Here is a 20,682-nt window from a genome sequence, read left to right as displayed (position 1 = left end):
GTTTGTTTTATTGATTATAAATTTGAGTATCCCTATAACAGATAACACACAAATGTCACCATAGCTCCATACCAAGTACCACTGGAACAGAATAATGCACCAATCATACCAAAATTTCAAACATCTTGCAACATTAACATGATTGCAACAATTATTATGCAAAACAAAATCACAAAATAAAAGCTTTTCAATAAAACCAAACCCTGTAACATACTTATAATAAATGACATCGATATTGCTGGCATTGTCACTCATGGTTTTTGAATCCTCCTCAGACGGGACTAGCTATGCTGAATGATATGTGTGAATTGCAGTAAGTAAAAATAGGTATTGTGGTTAAAATTTTGAAATTGTGTTTTTGTATCATATCAGATATGTTTATAATCAAGAAAAAACTGATCATTCTTTACACTAACATATGGTGTTCCGACAAATATCTTTAAGGAGCGAGTTCCAAACACAAATTTCATAAAAACTATGGGTCCATCCTCCTTTGTTTATAATTATAATAAGAAAGTATAAGTCTCCAAAGGCTTGAAATTCCCACTGAAATCTTAAAGGAGCGAGTTGAAAGGCAAATTTCATAAAATTTCATCCTCCATTGTTTATAATAAGACGAAAATATGAGTCTCAAAAAAGCATGAAAATCCTACTGAAATCTTCGAGTGGAAAGGCAAATTTCATAAAAACTACAGGTTGATCGTTCTTTGTTTCCAGTATTATAAATTTTTTAAAATGTACGATTGTCCAAAACAAAAGTGCATACAGGGACTGCCAAATATGGAGCGGTGAGAACCTTGCATTTAAAGCTGCACTCTCCAGATGGACCATTTTGACAAGTTTTTGTCTTGGAATGAGCAAATTTTTATTAAATCTCTGGATATCAGATCGCAGTTTTTATACTAACATTCAAAAATTAATGTTTTATAGCTATAAGCATTACTAATGCTTTAGAAAAATATCTATTTGGTATAAAAAAACAGTAAATATGGAAATCTGTGATTTGATCATTTGTCAGCAGTCTTGTATCACTTGTTTCCAGACATTAACACAAAAATTGACTGATTCTAAGACAAAAAAAAAGTAAATCTATGAGAGTGCAGTTTTAAAGGAACTCGTTCATGTTTTATAGTATCAGATATTCTTTTTTGTGTGTGCAAGATATGAACAAAATTTTTACTTCAATGACAAAACATGATTCAAATTAAAGCTGTGTTGTAATAACTATTCAAACATATGATATAAAATGTTTTATTTTGCGGAAAACCTTTGATATCGCTATTGGAAATGGATTTATTCTAAGTGAACATCTACCAGTTGCTTATCAGTGTTTGTTAAAAAGAAGTGTAAAATAACTCAATATCAACTATTTAAATAATTGGTGCCAACACAAAATTTGTGACAGAGTCTTTTTATTATTAATACATCATTGACCATAAAAACAACTCACACAATTGACACTGCCATTCTTTGTTTTGTGTCGTAGGAAAGTCTGATGTCATTCTTTTTTGTGACATCACAATAGCCACACAACCTATTCCTGCTTGATTCGATTCATTCATTCAATGACAGTTACATAAGATTATTATACACTAGTGTCCGAGCTTCTGGGCAACATTAGAACCGATGGAAAGTCCGGCTGCCAGCGCGAGGATCTGTTCTCATAAAAAGCTTTGAGCCTCGGCCAAGTGCTTTCTGAAAAAGAAAATACAGAAAAGTATCAGTAACCAAGTGGTTTACAGTCTTATTTCAAAACTCACAGTGTCATAATGTGCAGGCATGAGTATGGAAATTTCCAAAAAAAGCTGAAAGTTTGGCCAAAGGGTCCTGGAGGCTGCTTAAGAAGGCCTCCAGTGGGTCCAAGTGTGGTATTCATAGAACATATTAAGTAATTTCATAGTCAAATTATAATTAAAGTATAAGCATGGTTTGTTTTTTTTACATAAAAGTATGTATTATGAATCAAATCATGAAAATAAAGTATTTCAGATATTATGAAGCGATTAAATTATATGATTAGACAGATATTTAACTTAAGAAAATGACTAAAGTTAGGAAATGATTTTAGAGGTTTGGTGAATCGGCCCCTGGGTAATAGGGGTTGAGGCCCCCTGAAGCTGTTGACTTTTGAGCATTTAAGAGCACCTAAATTGTCTCAAAATTGCACATCAACACAAGGTATAATAGGCTTATTTCTGGGATTCTCTTGGGCAATTTTCTAAAAGCATCTTAAGTAATTTCCTTACTTTAATCACTAAATGAAAATGTTGTTTCAGAAATTATAACTTTTTATCATAAGACAAATGAGAAACTTAAATTAGGAAAGTGGCTTAAGTTATGAAATGACCTAAGCCGCTTTATGAAAACCAGCCCAGACACTGCAGCATTGTGCCATAGAAAAGGAGGATTGAAATGGAAGCTTTTTATGAAGAAAAAAAATGAGAAAGTTGAATTTTGTAAAAAAAAGTAGGACCATGTACATCAGTTTAAGATCAGTTTACATTAAATTTCTATATTTACGGTACCAACTTTTGCTCATGTCTTTCATCTACTTTCATATCATTTATGAAATGGTTATATTTTTCCGACAGTAAATTACTAAATATGATAAACCGTTTCCAGTTTATTAAAATTTCTATTTTAGAATTTTGTGTCAACCTAACAAATGTTCTGGTACATCTATAAACGTTCAACAAACGAATAATGAGTCCAGTAACTTAATTCCTTTTAAATTTAACAAAACATCACCTAACAAGTATGTTGATCAGTTCACATTGTTGAGCCAAAAGATTATTTTCTGCAAAAAGTCCACTCGGTCTATTGGAAATTGCAAGTGTCTATTTTCAGACCCAGGCGAGGGTAACATTAACAAGAGAGCGCCATGTTGTCAGGATTATATGGACAATTGAATGAAATTTGCATGGACCGAAATGACAGCTGATTTGTCGCTGACATTGGATGCCGTTGAGGCAGTTTTAAGATTAGGACCATTCAAAGTGTGAGGATAGAGTGTGTTATGACCATGACTATTGACTCTATGACCTCAAAATCTATAGAAGTCATCAGCTGGTCACCAAAAAACTAAATGTCATGTTTGAGGGCCATGGGTGCAGGCATCTAGACAAGTCATCACACAGACAAGCTTTTTCCGTTCAAGGTCACTGTGACCATGGCCTTTGACCCAATGACCCCTAAAATTATAAGAGGTCATCTACAGGTCAGATGCAACTCCAAGTCAAGTTTGAGGGCCATGGGTACTGGCATTGTCGAGTTATCAATCAAAACTTTTTTGCATTCAAGGTCACTGTAAACTTGACCTTTGACCCGATGACTCCTTAAGTCAATACGGGTCACCTACTGGTCAGGCCCAACTTCCATGACAAGTTTGATGATCATAGGTTCAGGCATTGTTGAGATATCACTGGGAGAAGATTTGTTGACTTTTTTTGCGTTAAAGGTTACTGTCACCTTGACCTTGGCCCAATGACCCCTAAAGACAAGAGGGGTCATCTACTGGTCAGGCCCAACTTTCATGTCATGCTTGATGACCATAGGTCCAGGAATTGTCGAGTTTGCTTTCAAGGTCACTGTGACCTTGACCTTTGACCCCTAAAATCCATAGGGGTCATCTACTGGTCAGGCCCAACCTTCATGTCCAGTTTGAGCACCATGGGTGCCATATCAAGTTTGATGATCATAGGTCTAGGCATTGTTGAGTTATCACTCGGACAAGCTTTTAAATTCTTTTACCATTCAAGGTCACTGTGACCTTGACCTTTGACCCGATGAGCCCTTAAATCAATGGAGGTCATCTACTGGTCAGGCCCAGCTTTCATGTCAAGTTTGGTGACCATACGTCCAGGGATTATTGAGGTATCACTCGGACAAGCTTTGGTCTACCGACGGACCGACCTACCGACCGACATGTGCAAAGCAATATACCCCTCTTCTTTGAAGGGGGTCATAATAATATCACGGGACGAAAAGCATTATGTCAGGATTGTCTTATGTTCTGTAATCTGTATGTGAGGATTTAACATAGGCAGGTCAGGAGAGGTGTAATAACATATTTTACTGACCGTTTGTTTGAGGTGACTGTAGCAGTCCGTCCAGCCAATGTACGGCTTCATGTTTGGAGTGCTTGCGACAATCAAGCTGTAATAAAAAGTGACCAGTCAGCATAAGGTTTCAAATTGAAACAATATAAATATGTTACAATGATAAGAAACTGGCAGCAAATTGTATAAAACCTGTTCAATGTTTGGTTTGGTTAAAGTTAACCAAAATGTTTATTGATTGGGTAATATTTATCCAATAATTACTACTAACCAATCGTATCATTGAAATATGCAACTGTGTCAAATGATTACCTGTGGACAGCTTATCCAAGTTTAATACAATTGGCTGATTCTCATTTAATAACAATATAATCTATTTTTTTAATTTTAAGCGAGAGTCTTGGTTTTGGACCAATCAAATACATTTTTGTATTCAAATCTACTACTTCTTGCTCTCCATTTGAAGAGCATTATGCTGTTGGGAACAATTAGCATGAAAGGCGATCACAATCAACTTTAAATCTCCTTTCTGTGAAACTGCTTTAAATGACATAGTTCAGCATAAGCGTTTAAAGTGCTGACCATGCGACCAGTGCTGGAAAACCCCATCTTACATACCCCATGTAAGATGAGTCACGCGCAACAACGCACCACTTCTTATTTCATTTATTGTATGGTTTATGAAAAAAAAATATAATGTCATTTCAATAAAGCGCAATCAAATATATATGTTTGCAAGACTTTTAATTAAAACCGAAAATAATAATTGTATAAAAACGCTTTTTTCAGTTATTCAAAATTACTGCACTCTATGATGTCAGTAAACAACGTCGCACGCGCTTTTTGGTGTAATTGTACAAAAGTTCGTTTTCAACGTCATTTTTTCCACAAATTGATAAATTTAGATATGCAAGAAAAAATATCAATCATGTTTTACTGGTCCGAATCGAAAAATCCGACCATCGGGCAAGCGGCGTGGCCGGTAAATCCTAACCCTCGTTACTGGCTTATGCTCGTGCCCTCGGGTTGGATTTTTCTATCTGTACCGAAAACACATGATAGATACTTATATTTTATGAGTGGCCAAATTGAAATGATCAAGTTATCATTCACCAATATTTTTCATTCTTTCACCGATATGCATGAAATAAATGTTGTACACTTACTCTGTTCCTGCCACGGCCATGTTATTGCTGACCAGCGTGAATGGGTAGGTAAATGTGGTTATCATAAACTGAAAAATATACAGAATATAACTTGATAAGTAATATAAATCTAAATTACTCTGTAGGCCTTTATAACTCGCTTCACAACGTTAAACTATCGAGAACTCAAGATCTTAAACACCCGATGTTTTTAATGTGATAGGCCGTTAATTTGTTGTTTTTTTTCTTTCTGACATAAGAAGAATTAATTTTAACTAATTATTTTAGCTGGATTGTGACAAAAGCTGATAGCTTATAGAATCACTCTGGAGTCCGTTTCCTGAGAAGAAACCAGGACTGGTGTCCATCTTGAGAGGCCATGAGAAAGTACCCCAGTTGGGGATTGAAACCACGACCGCTTCAGTGAGAGGCGGACACCTTTAAAACTAGACCACACTCACCAAGAAAAAATCATTAAAAAAGTTAAAAAGAAATTATGTTAAAACCATTGGCGTGAGGCCAGACGCCATATATTAATAGCGTTGCTTTAAAGCAACACTTTATGTACTAGCACTATAAATCATGAAATTAGTATTTATCATATAAACAGAATATGATCTCATTCACGGAAAATAAACACAAAATTTTATAAACAGGTTTTATAGATTGATAAAAACTTGTTAAGACTTATAATGATTGGTTTTAGAAAACTTGTTCTGTGTTGGAAGGCCATGATTGGACCATCCTCTATTTATGACTCTACTCACCCCAACAAAGCCTGTTGTATAGGACTGGGCTTCCTGAAAGACAAAGTGAAAAGTTTTAAATATCTGATGACATTCCATGGAGTGAAATTCAATACTAGACTAAGTGTAATATTAGAAGTCTAGGAAAACTGAAACATACATGTAGCAAGAAAAATAAGTCAAGAATATTTATAGGAACTCATTCATATATTTGCAAAATTCACATATTTTGTATGACGAAATAAAGTGTGGAAAATCATAAAGAGTGTTAAAGCTAACATAATGACGACTGGAAACCTTCAACAAATGTTGATATATGCTCAAATACTGTCTTTGAGGTCCACGATTTGGAATTACATTAGTAATGTCATTCAATAAAAGGCTTAAAGGTAAAGTTATCCTTCTGTCTGAGTATGAGTCCTTGTGGTTATGTTGTCAGTGTTCTAATTTTTCAAGTATCAAGGAGTAAAACAGTTTTAATATAAATGTTTTTAGATGCATTATCGGGAAAAAATAATTTTGTGCCAAAACATGAGGGAGTCCATTTAAAAAGGAACGAAAGGTACAGGCACATTCATACGGTGGTTATGTAAGTGTCCAACAGGGCCAAAAATACTATGTTGGAAACTTTCAAAGTTCTATGCTATAACAAACTGCAATTGATGAAAGAAGTTCAAAAAGACTACCGTACATGTGTTTAGAGCTACATACATGTACATTTCGCTTTCAGATTATAGTTGTTTTCCTTCAGGTGACTATAAATAAATTGCTAGAAGTTCAACCCCTCCCACCCCCTCTGTTTTTTGCCCCCCCCCCCCCCCTTTAAATTAAATTTTATTGAAACAAATAAATATGTTGAACTAGTGTCTGTATTTGCGTATCGGTAGGGACTGTCCAGGAATAGCTTATATGTTGTTGATCAGGATAACAATTAACATGTAAAAAAGGAGCATTGTTATGATCATATACATGGTTTATCTATAAACATATGTATATTGTCCCTTATGCAATTAGAATGAGCATGAACATATTCAACGGTGAAACACTCATCTAAGAGAAATAAAAAATAAATTGCCCCCCACCCCCATTTATAAAAGAATGTTGGCCTAACTGTAAGACTCGATAAAAAAACTGACTTACTTTTTAACAGGAATGGCAACAGATCAGAATCTCAATCATGAACATTTTGTTTAAGTGAGTGTGAGAGATTCAGGCCCAAAGCTAGGTTAAGGGGCTTGGACCCCTGAAGAAACTGTTTTCAAGGCCATTTATATTTGTTTCAAGGAACATACATTTGCTTAACTATCTTGAATAAAAACTTTCAGCAAAAAACAAACTCTACAATACTGTACAACAGTCTGAAATTAAGAGCTTTCAATCCTGTGGTTGTGATAATGAACAGCCTCTAGTCGGAGTCAAGACTCAAAAAAGCATTTTTATCCAAAAAAAAACCCCCAAAATCATCTTTATTCCATTATTTTACAAAATTATACATAAATAATGGTACTGGTAATATATTCAAATAGTGACTTGTTTCAGCAAAATTCACCATCAATACTCAATGAGAAGAAAAGTTTCAATGAAATAAAGATTTGCTGTTTTGAAACTTGAGTCTGAGCTCAGATATGAAACTGTTCTTAATCATGGCACCTGATTCCAGAATTAACATTGAACTTTATCGCCCCTGCGTTCAACAATAATTCTATGATAATGGAAGAATTCTTTCATACCAAAAGCAAAGATTGTTAATGTATTTTAGAGTGTTTAAAAGTTATGTAACTGATTGAACAAGTCAACTACATTTGTAACAAGTTGAATGAATCAACAACATGTAAAATAACACAAAATCCATTACCGTCATAATGAAACGTTTCTGAAATTGTTCATTTTCATAACTGAACATGTTTGGTAGCAAGGCATAGCTATACACATACAAAGAGTTTATAAGTCGAGGAATAGCCAGTAACATCCACAACTAGGGGTAAAGCTAAAGAGTTATGGAAGGGGACTGCACCATGGCTTATTTGGTAGCACCCATCTGCCCTAATGGATCCAGACCAGCATAGGCACCCTTCTGCCTTCATAGAATTCAAGGCTGAAGATTATCAAATATTTCTTTTGTTTTGACTATCACTTCAAACATGACTATAAATTCATACAAATTTTTGACAAACTTGGCAGGCGAAACCCAATATTACTTCAATTAAGAACAATACTTAACATTTTCATAATGTGCAAATTCTTCACAACCCGACACAATGTGTTCTTTTCCTCCCTTAGCACCATGTCCTTTTTCTGCAGCACTCTGCACTTTTTAAATCCTGGTTTATACCCTACCACAGCTCACGTCGGAAAATAACTCATTGAGCTTATGTTTCCAGTAAATATATAGCCGACTTTAAATATTAAAAGATTCTTGTATCTTGTAAATCTGATTAGAAGAGAGCTACAGAAATCAATGAATACACATCATGGAAATGAAAGTCCACGATCAGTTTTCTAATTTTTATAGACCATAGTGAATATAACTGCTGAGCACTCAAAGCATCTTTCACAATTAAAAACAAGCTTTGAATGCATTACTGAATATGCAACATCTTTATTGAATATGGAAGACGTCATATTTGGTAAAGATGCAAAATTCAATATAACCCATAGGTAAATTGATAGCAATAATACAATTTCAGGCCGTGTATAAATTTTCAAGCAAATGTCAACATTGCTATGACATTCTGAAAATAAGTTCACACATATTTGTTTAAAGAAGCTGAATGTTGCCAACAGTTTCACTCAATATTCTTACCTTGCTTTCCACGATGTATCGGTTGATAAGCTCGGCTATCACGCTGCTAAGGCAGATCTGTATCACCTCCCCAATCAACCGTGGCACCAACCCTCTGGAAGGGAAAAGATTTTGAGGTACTGCCATGGTTAGAGCTTATACATGATAACTTTGGTAACCACACCAAGGGTATCACAGAACCTCAACCACAACTACACAATATGTCAGGTTAAAATGAAAGGATATATGTACAAGATAAATCACAGCCTACCATGGAAGGGTTGACTTGCCACCACACCAGTAAATCTTGGCCGTATTCAATAAGCAACTTAGATTGAACTTAAATTTAAAATAAGAAACTAAGTGTTTTGATTGGCCTGTATATTTAGCTGACCAATAGACTGAATGGAATCACTGAGGCATGTCTAAGGATAGGATCAATATTGAATACTGGCCCTGGGTCGGTATTTCTAAACCATTGTTTTAAGAAATTTCCTAACTTAAGTCGTTTAGTATCTTGCAATTTATTTGATATAATTACTTGATTGATTTTGAAAGACTCTTTTTTGTATTGATTTTATTCAAAGTACAATTTTTTATGTTAAAAAGATCTGGAAATTCTTTTAATTTTAGAATAAACTAGAGCTGTCACAGGAGTGACGAATACCCCCAAATGCCGCCTGGACACAGGAATGGCAAACCATTCCTATGAAAAGAGGCCATAACTCCAAGGTTACTGCACATTGCATCTTCTTTTATCATGCATGTATTGTTTGTCCGGAAACCGTTTTTCTATTTTCGTAACAGTGCACAAAAACCTTTACTCCACTGGCCCCATTTTCAATCACAAGCATTGTCTTCACAGAGGCTGCCTATACAGCAAGTTTTATCACAATATCTCATGCCCAATTAAAGTTATGAAGCAGAAACCATTTTTCTATTTTTAGTAACAGTGGCCTTGACCTTGGCCCCACCAGCCCCAATATTGAACTTAACCTGTATCTTCTGATGTTACACCTGTGGACCAAAAAATGTTCAAATCTGTCAAGCCTTTCATGAGTTATCGTCCGGAAACCATTTTTTTATTTTTAGTAACAGTGACCTTGACCCCACCAGCCCCAATATCGAACTTGATCTATATCTTCTGATGTTACACCTGTGTACCAAAAATTGTTCAAATCCGTTTAGCCTTTCATGAGTTATCGTCCAGAAACCGTTTTTCTTTTTTTTAGTAACAGTGACCTTGACCTTGGCCCCACCAGCCCCAATATCGAACTTGACCTGTATCTTCTGATGTTACACCTGTGTACCAAAAAAAATGTTCAAATCTGTCAAGCCTTTCATGAGTTATCGTCCGGAAACCATTTTTCTATTTTTAGTAACAGTGACCTTGACCCCACCAGCCCCAATATCGAACTTGATCTGTATCTTCTGATGTTACACCTGTGTACCAAAAATTGTTCAAATCCGTTTAGCCTTTCATGAGTTATCGTCCAGAAACCGTTTTTCTTTTTTTAGTAACAGTGACCTTGACCTTGGCCCCACCAGCCCCAATATCGAACTTGACCTGTATCTTCTGATGTTACACCTGTGTACCAAAATTTTTTCAAATCTGTCAAGCCTTTCATGTGTTATCGTCCGGAAACCGTTTTTCTATTTTTAGTAACAGTGACCTTGACCTTGGCCCCACCGGCCCCAATATCGAACTTGACCTGTATCTTCTGATGTTACACCTGTGTACCAAATTTTTTTCAAATCTGTCAAGCCTTTCATGAGTTATCGTCCGGAAACCATTTTTCTATTTTAAGTAACAGTGACCTTGACCTTGGCCCCATCAGCCCCAATATCGAACTTGACCTGTATCTTCTGATGTTACACCTGTGTACCAAAAAATTTTCAAATCTGTCAAGCCTTTCATGAGTTATCGTCCGGAAACCATTTTTCTATTTTTAGTAACAGTGACCTTGGCCCCACCAGCCCCAATATCGAACTTGACCTGTATCTTCTGATGTTACACCTGTGTACCAAAATTTTTTCAAATCTGTCAAGCCTTTCATGAGTTATCGTCCGGAAACCATTTTTCTATTTTTAGCAACAGTGACCTTGACCTTGGCCCCACCAGCCTCAATATCGAACTTAACCTGTATCTTCTGATGTTACACCTGTGTACCAAACATTTTTCAAATCTGTCAAGCCTTTCATGAGTTATCGTCCGGAAACCATTTTTCTATTTTTAGTAACAGTGACCTTAACCTTGGCCCCACCAGCCCCAATATCGAACTTGACCTGTATCTTCTGATGTTACACCTGTGTACCAAAAATTTTTCAAATCTGTCAAGCCTTTCATGAGTTATTATCCGGAAACCATGAAAACCGACAGACCGACCGACCGACCGACAAGCTCACTCCTATATACCCCCTCAAACTTTGTTTGTGGGGGTATAAAAAGAGTCTTTTTTTAAAGACTTCTATGAATATGGGCCCTGCAATTAACTAAATTTGAACCCTGTCTATATTATTAGAGTAAATAGAACCAGTCTGCCCCACCAGCCGAAATGCAGTAGCCTTACATCACATCTCCCTATATTATAATGCAGTAAAATTTGATAATGGCTGGTGAACAAAACAAAAAAAATTCAATGACATATAACAAAAACTGCGGAAATCAACCTTAAGGCTTGAAAAAGCTAAAAATCTCTCATAATGGCTGAATTGTCTCTTAACCTTTTCTGTGGGAAGTTGATACTAATTGAGTACTGGTAGCAATTAATGGTCTTCATGACTTTAACACTCAAAACCTCCCACGCTGACAAATTGCCTTGCGGATAACAGTGAAAAATACTCTATTGGTAATTGGTTTGTTTTCTATTACATGCAACTGTGGGTAAATAGAGCTATCACAAAAGTGATGATTTACCACAGATGCTGCCTGGACAGGACCATAACTTCTGTTTGACCAAGTGAAATGTCATACACATTGCAGGTACAGTAAAACTGTGGTCATTCAAACAGGCAGTCATTTCGAAAAATTGGCGGTCAGTCGAGGTCTAAGCTTAGTCCCGACCATTACTCCTTCTATTTTCATATAAAATATACAGAGGTACATTTGACACAGATTTTTTTGTGGAAGCAACTCACATGAGGCCTTAAATTAAAAAAATGTTTGTTTAGGGTATCATTCCCAAAATTATAAGGTAGGGTACTGTTGGTAAGATTTTTTTTCCAATATACTTTGTCAAGATTTTTTTATTGCAAATACAACTATTTCTTGCAAATGTCACTCATATATTGCTGTTGTTATGGAGCTTTATTCTCTATCAAAAATTAATGACAGTTTATGTTTTAACAAAATTGTGTTTATGGCGGAGGATCATTTTGTTGTTTTTTATTGTTGTTTTTTTCTTATTATTATATTTGAAAATAATACTAGGGCTTTTATTGGGTTACCCAAAACAAACATTTATTTCTGTCAAGACCAGACAGGAAGCGCCAAGACAGAGGCAAATCCTTTATCATCTGAAGATCTTTCTCCCACCTCAGGTAAGTAGATCCCAAAATTTGCTTGAAATTCTTATCTCCCCCACGGGCAAAGATAAAACAAGTACCTGTATGGAACTCCCTTTTTTAAGGTCATCACACAATTACCACCCTTGTTAAAGACCATCATCTCTAGCATCATGGAAACCTTGTCTTGTGGCAATATAAAGAATCCTAATTAATTATTTCTCGCTTCAAATGGCACCATAAATCTTTTTTCACGCTTGGTTCAAGAAATTATGCTGCACTCTCCTCAGATCTATTTTAAGAACGATTTGAGTATTAACATAATCTGAATCACTGCGGGCATATCTATGACAACCACAAATTATCACATATCTATACGCATTTATTTTCACTTCGCACAAATGGGCGAAAAAGACGTTTTTACTCTATTTTGTTAAACTGAGGTGGGAAAAAAAGCATTTACCATAGGCGCTCGTGTAAGATAAGTTCATCCCAACCCTCACGCAAAGTGTTCTGCGGAAACTCGGTAAACCTTGTTTCCGCAAAACACTCAACACTCGAGTTCGGATGTACCTATCTTACACTCTCAGCCATGGAAGATACTTATAATTTGAGGGTATAACAACTAAATGAAAATTGACCGTTACAGTATACTCATACTTACGAGAAAAATCCCTTAAAACCGTCCTGGTTGTAAATTTCTTTTAAGCCACCAAACAGCCCACTGAAAAAGATAATTTACATAAATCTTTATAATTAAATTCTGTCCGATGTGAACATTGCTTTAAGACATCTTGTCTCCTTAAAGTGCTGTGTGGACTGCTAAATTTAATTTTAAATAAAGAAAAATAACAGCAAGGCATGTTTATTCCTTTAAATCTTTTTGTCATTAGAGATGTGTCATGCTTTTTTTAAATGTCCATATATCAAAAGCATTATTAAGAGATCTACTTTGTATCTAAGTTAAGTACCTTCATATATTGTGGTTCTAATTCTGGAACCTATTTTTATTGTGATTTTAAGTCTAGGACCTACTTGTACTGTCTTTCTAAGAATGGAACCTACCTGTTCTGTGTTTCTAAAAATAGAACTGTAATACTTGTACTGTTTTTTTTTTTTAAGAATTTAAAGATCTGATACAGTGTTTTTAAGAATATAACCTGGGACCAATAATCCTACTCCCAGATCTAACCTACTGAAACTGTGTTTCTAAGTAAATACCCTACAAGTACTTTGATTCAAAGTCTATAGCCTACTTGTACAGTGTAGAACTTACAGCCAAACCTGTATTAGGTGGCCACCTTTCGGGAAAAGGTCAACATGGCTGTTTAAGACAGGTGGCAACTTAATCAAGGAGGAAAATTTCCGCCACTGAAGCTTTGTTTAAACAGATATATATAAACAACCACCATCATGGTCATCATCAACCTACTTGTACTGTGTTTCTCCCCCTACAAACTGAGCCATCTGTCGAATCATCAGCACTGAAACGAACATCAACATTCACTGAGTATAACCAAATGACCACTGATTTTTGTTTACAGAAACAACACAAACTTTATGATACATAAAACATCTGTTTATAAATATACAACAAATATTTTAAAGAAACACCTTTAAGTAATTTTTTTATTGCATGGTCCATATTTGCAGTCACCCAACTTGACTTTTTTCTAAAAGCCTACCTTCAGATTACTCCCTCAGTCCAAGATGTGATAAGCATCATTTAGTTTAAACATTATACAGTGGAAACTCACTAAACCGGACAAGGTCCGGACTGAGCAAAATTTCCGGTTTAGTGAGGATTCCGGTTTAGTGAGGATTTGATGTACGGAATAAGTTTACTCAAAATATTAACTGAGTTAACCTTTAAAGGCTTTTGTCCTCTAGGAATTCCGGTTTAGTGAGGATTTGATGTACGGAATAAGTTTACTCAAAATATTAACTGAGTTAACCTTTAAAGGCTTTTGTCCTCTAGGGACAGTTCAATTCTCCAATGTTTAGACGGAGGTTGAGACATAATTAAAGCACTTGCGAAAGTGATAAGCATAATTAAACATTTCTGCGTTTTTATAAACCTCTTTTTTTCCAAGTCTTGAAATAAAACAACTCGCGTTATTTAATGCTTGTTTAGTTTGTTTGATAGTTTAATTAACGCACCGCTCTGATTTGATTCAATCATAGAAGTCTTTAGATAAAACAACCCTCCAAAATGATCACTAAATAACCGTTTCTAGTTCTTTATTTTCTGCAACAAACAAATTAATGTTTCAATCAATTTTCTTTTCACAAGTTTGATTATCGCGCGACAGTCAATCCACAGCGCAATCATCATTATCGATTATCGAGTTAACACAACATCACAGGTGTAATATTTAACGACGCACCAGCTGTCAAACAAAGTGACACGCGATTCTCGAATTCCTAATACACAAAATTATTTTGACATGTTTGAACAAATAAATGTCTGGTTTTGTGGGGTAAAATTACTTTGACAACTAACAAATTTTCTCGATTTTTTGTCCGGTCTCCGTAATTCCGGGGTTCCAGTTTTGTAGGGATTTTTTTACATTAAAAATAGAAGGGGAAAACCGGGACTCTGAAAAAAGTCCGGTATCCCGAGGATTCCGGTTTTGTGGAGATCCGGTTTAGTGAGTTTCCACTGTAATTATATTTTACAATGATTGTGAAGAAATTTATGATAACTTAATAATATACTAAGTCACATTCGTTAGCATGATGTTGAGCAGTAGTGTGGTCTTGTGTTGTGGGGGGGAACCGGAGTAACCAGAGAAAACCCATTTGTCTGGCTTGATTACCACTAACAAACTCACATGAGCCAAGGCAGGGAATCAAACCCGGGTTGCGCCAGTGAGGAGCATCATTTGGAGCCCTAATTACATACACAACTACTATTATCATGATTCGTCATGGACCTACCATGGAAGGGTTGACTTGCCACCACCCCAACACATCTTGCAAAGCTTTCCTTTCCTGCCTACAATGAAAATACATTAATTATCATATACAAATTAAGGCTGATCATTTCTAAGACGCCATGCTAAAATCAGAAAGAGTTTGAATTCATTTGATCACAAAGTGCAATTTGACTGACATCAGACGAACAAAAAATCTTACTTATTATTACATCTGTAACAAATGATGTTACAAATGTAGTCCAGCTCTTACATGTATTATCACATATTTAACAAATGATATTGGTCCAGTTCTTACCTGTATTATCACATCTGTAACAAATGACGTTGGTCCAGTTCTTACCTGTTTTATCACATCTGTAACAAATGACGTTGGTCCAGTTCTTACCTGTATTATCACATCTGTAACAAATGATGTTGGTCCAGTTCTTACCTGTATTATCACATCTGTAACAAATGATATTGGTCCAGTTCTTACCTGTATTATCACATCTGTAACAAATGATGTTGGTCCAGTTCTTACCTGTTTTATCACATCTGTAACAAATGATGTTGGTCCAGTTCTTACCTGTTTTATCACATCTGTAACAAATGATGTTGGTCCAGTTCTTACCTGTTTTATCACATCTGTAACAAATGATATTGGTCCAGTTCTTGTCGTCATTATCCCATCTGTAACAAATTACATTGGTCCAGTTCTTACCTGTATTATCACACCTGTAAAAAATGATGTTTGTCTAGTTTTACCCTGTATTATCACATCTTTAACAAATGACATTGGTCCAGTTCTTACCTGTATTATCACACCTGTAACAAATGACGTTGGTCCAATTCTTACCTGTATTATCACAACTTTGATCCAGTTCTCCTGGGTCTGTTCTTCCTCATCAACAGCATCATCCTTCTTAAGTTCCTGAAACACATATCATCATGTATATAATTTTACAAATAACATTGCCATCATGAAATAACACAATTATATATTTTTATGCATAACTAGTGTAATTACACTTGATTTGACATCATAAATAAATAGCCCTTTAAAGCTTTTGTGTTATATAGCGACATTTTATGTAATTAGTGCTTTAATCAACAAACAATTTTTGATAATTCATAATTTAAATGAAAAATCAAATTCATGGTCATTCAAGACGAAATTGATAAAACTTATTTACTAAAATTTATAAATATTAACTTGCCAAGACTCCATTTTTGAGGACGGGTCAGGACTGATTGAGACTTCAAAGTTTTAGAAGCCCTGTATATTACACTAGGGCAATATAGCTTGACATTGATGTTAATTTGCCTAACTAATTTTACATCAACCTTTTATCAAAAACTGAATCTTTGGCAATGGATGTGTCATGCGATACAAAGAATCCTATAATTGGGGCCATTTTATACGAAGTTTGATGAAACTTGTTCAGGCGAGCTTGCTGTATAATTTCCTAAACATTATAATGTTTGCATTAAATGGCAGCTTATGGAAGATTTTATACAGTATGTGTATATCATGTGATTAATTACTTCATAAATGTTTTATCAGAACGACAGACGGCAACATTTTGCTTCAAATGAAGACTTACAAATTTGTCACAATGTCTGCTCATGTGCATCTGTTCTTTACAGAAACACATGATTTATATTTATTCTTGCAAACTTCAAATTTTTAAACTTTCAAGATGTTTCAACACTTACAGCAAGTACAGTTTGTTGAACAAAGTTGCCCAAGTGACCGCCAATCAATCGAGGCAACAACCCTGTGTATAATCCAAAGAAACCCTCTGTCCGATAAATGAACCTAGCTGCAAGAGAAAACCAACATGCAATGATTAGTCCACTGTTAAGAATATATTGTCCTTTCAGAAAGTTTCTGATAACTTTCTTATCTGCCGCTGAAATACACTTCAACCAGGAGAATAGTCCCCAAGCCAATGTTTCTTGTATAAATTATTTGTATTTAAACAAAGAAGTATGCAGGGAACATTAGCCACACTTATGAAGGATACCGTGTTAAATTTAAAAGAAAGGTGCAGAAAACACAGTATTTTTACCTAATGAAAGTTGATCACTGTAAATCTTTTAGGACCCACGAGTCATTTAATATTTGTGCATTTTCAGCTATCAAATACGCATTTTCAATATTGTTATCCGTAATTAATATTTTGGATAAATTCATTATTTAGTAAGTACGATAGTTAAAGTTTTTTACTCAAAATGTGTGTAATATCAAAAATACTGAAAACAATGGTTCTTATGAAGGATACCGTGTTTAATTTGAAAGAAAAGTGCAGAAATCATGGTATTTCTACCTCTTTTCTTAATCGCTGTAAATCTTTTAGGACCTACCAGTCATTTAATATTTGTGCATTTTCAGCTATTAAATACACAGTTACAATCTTGTAATTAGTAATTAATATTTTCCATTAATACACATTTTTATGGATTGACTTTAAATACAAGTACCGGTATCACTTTAAAACTGTTAAAGTTATTATAATTTATTCAAAGGAGATGATATAAGTGATCACTTACTGTATTTAAAGACGTTTGGAAGGTACCAGACATCTTTTTTGCCAAATCCCAGAAAACTCTTTCCAAGTACTGGTTCTATGGGCTCATGTCCAAGCTGAAATAAAAGAAGATTGGAGATAAAATCTACAAACAAAGATTAAAAGTACATGTATTGCTGAATTTGGATATGCATGTAAAATAACATCCAATCCTGTATACCTGTATGATTTTTAAACTGCATCCGTTAAAAACAAAGAGGCAGGATAATGGTCTTAGTCAAAATGCCCCTACATGTCAAATTATTCCCGGTTAAAATCTCTCTGAACATTGGTAAAATATGAACAAAAATATCTGAATAGTCTGAGGAATTTGAATGACTTTTAATAAGTTTTGACCTTGGGACACTTTGACTACAGGGCTTATTCTTTCACGGATGTATTGACTCGTGAACCTTTAACAAGGGGATGTTTTGCTTTATACCCCAATAAAGGAGTTTATTTTGTAGTGGAAATTTATTCCCAAACATGTATATTTGAAGAATTCATAAAACATCTTAGTGAAAATTTTCAACTAATTGAGGAATGTTTCTATTATAATTTGAATTTAAAGAAATCTATTAGTGTCTATTAGTGTTTATACACCAAAGATATGTAAATAAGCAAGAAAATGATCCACTGGGAGACTGGAGTACTAAGTTCTGCTTAAACCAAGGAAAGTTGTCTCCAAATAATTGGTTCTTTACACCAAGTTTGTTTAAAAATTGTTGAAATTACAGGAAAAAAGTCAAATTTTGTTACTGACTTCAGAAAGTTTGAGTTTGGCAATTGGCCTACTCCAAGTGTGCTGTGCCATACCGTTAACCCATGATAGTGCACGCTCGGCAATCAGCCCACACTGAGGATCACATGTGCAGTGTCGTACCATTAACCCATTGTTGTGTACCATTGGCAATTGGCCTACCCCTAGGGTCATGTGTGCTGTTCCATACCATTAACCAATGGCAATGTACACCAAGAAATCAGCCTACAACTAGGATGATGTGTGCAGTACTGTACTGTTAAGCAATTGTTGTGTAAACTCGGAAGTCGGCCCACCCCAAGGATCATGTTAACCCATGGTAGTGTACACACTTGTTTATTGCAACTTATCTCGGATATGCAATATATGATCAGAACAAATGCACAATAATCCATGGAAGTACTTTACAGACGAATACACAAGTGCCAAGGGATTTTTTTTTAGACACACTTTGGATTTTAAGTGCCCATGACAGTGAACCTGCTTTTGGAATTCATGCGCCCTGGTGCTGGGGCGGTGGGGTGCTTCAACAAACTGGTTGAAGTCCCTGTTACATTTGACTGGTGCATAATTTTTAAATATTTAAGTTTCCACCTAGTTCAGGTGATGTGACTTGCTACCTTGAGCAGTTATTGAGCCTACAGTCCTTATAACACTAAATGTCCCAAAAAAATCAGGTCATATAACCAATCAAAGCAGGAGTTCATTCCCTTCAAATGACTGATTATAGTGATTAACCAGGCAGAACAGGACCAGCTGCCGTTATACAAACGGGAAATCAAAGTTGACATGTTCAAATGCACCCGTGAATGCATTATTTTATTATAATCTAGCCCAAAAGGTTTCCCAAGAGTACCACAAAATCGCTCACATATCCTCAATGGCTCAAATCACTGTGGTTCTGTTGATCCATTCTACTTTCTGTTTGACATTTCTATGACCAAAGTCCAACAATTGCCATATGAATAAATGGATTTATTTCCAACCAATTACCTGGATAAGGACTTTGGAGTAGCCCGTTGGGTGAAATAATGCAGTAACTGCGCTTCCTAACGCTATTTGTCCGAGTGACATTGTTGATCTTTAGAAATTTCTAAACAAACCGGAAACCGGGGATTCGACGGTAGCAGTCAATAGGTTTCAGTTGAAACGTGAAATGGGTATGACTAATCGATACTGGCCGGGGTGTTCCGATTGTTGCAAACAAATATTTTGGGGTGGTATTCATAATACTTCTTTAGACATTTCCTAACTTATGTCACTTTTCTAATTTTAGTATCTCTTTAGTCATATGAAATAAAAAATAAAGAAATTCCTAAATACATTAGTTAAATTGACCTTATTGAAAGAACATATGTTAATGTTAAAAACACTATATATATACATATAATTTGACTATGAAATTTTTAAGAAATTGACTTTTAAAGTTGGGAAATGTCCTAAGAAGTTTGATGAATACCGCCCCTGGTATCGGCTATATAAACATGTGTCTATGCAACTATAGTGAGCTCATCAACCGGTGGGGTAAAATCCCGGCCCCTTGGCTTCACAATGTTATTTAAGTCACACGCGGCTTGGGGATGTGACTGGGTCAAGCCATTATTATAGGGCACTGGCAGACCTTTATTAACTCCACATCATCAGCAGCATCATCATCATCATCATCATCAGCAGCAGCAGCAGCAGCAGCAGCAGCAACTGACGCTCCTTTCCTTGGTAATCTCAAGTGACAGGTTATTGACATCGAAAGCCAGCTGTCGAATCCAACTATAGATCAGGCGACTTTTCTAAATTGAGCGTCAGCACGGAAGGTCATATTTTCCGCACATCTGCCAATTATAGTATAACAACTATGCAGTGATTAACTGAATTAAACTCATGAAAACGTAGGACAATGTAATTGTTCTGAATTGAGCTCTATTATTAAAGCACTACTATTGAAAGCTCTACGTACGTAAAGCTGATTATCAATAATAGACTTGATGCTCCAGGCCCCAATGCAATTCCTCGAAACTTCTTAAGCTTAACAGTCTCAAGTAGCTATAATTCAAATTAGCCCAAACACATACTTCAACTTGATTTTGATGATTGAAAAGTGGTTAATTGTGATTATCTTAAAGATATAGTTGCTATTTAAAGTCTAAACACTCTTGAAGAAGGAAACATTAAGCAAATTATTGAAACACAAAATTAGCAAGC

At 35.3% G+C, this 20,682-nt stretch overlaps 1 protein-coding gene across 1 annotated transcript; it reads right to left on the bottom strand.

Annotated features, from left to right (window-relative positions):
* Window positions 1-1,395: 1,395 nt before the first annotated feature.
* On the bottom strand, window positions 1,396-19,624 carry LOC128237524 (mitochondrial carrier homolog 2-like). The gene is made up of 12 exons (XM_052953107.1): window positions 19,477-19,624; window positions 17,707-17,800; window positions 16,870-16,976; window positions 16,010-16,084; window positions 15,176-15,233; window positions 13,668-13,719; window positions 12,900-12,959; window positions 8,753-8,846; window positions 5,971-6,003; window positions 5,225-5,292; window positions 4,080-4,155; window positions 1,396-1,695 (listed from the first exon to the last, which is right to left on the bottom strand). Exons 1-12 carry the CDS (start codon window positions 19,555-19,557, stop codon window positions 1,618-1,620), a joined length of 876 nt encoding a protein of 291 aa, XP_052809067.1. The 5' UTR covers window positions 19,558-19,624; the 3' UTR covers window positions 1,396-1,617.
* Between the last annotated feature and the right edge of the window lie 1,058 nt (window positions 19,625-20,682).

The sequence above is a fragment of the Mya arenaria genome, chromosome 6, assembly GCF_026914265.1.
Source record: "Mya arenaria isolate MELC-2E11 chromosome 6, ASM2691426v1".
NCBI lineage: Eukaryota > Metazoa > Mollusca > Bivalvia > Myida > Myidae > Mya > Mya arenaria.
The sequence above is the reverse complement of the archived record's forward strand: the minus strand, read 5'-3'. Positions and strand labels throughout refer to the sequence as shown.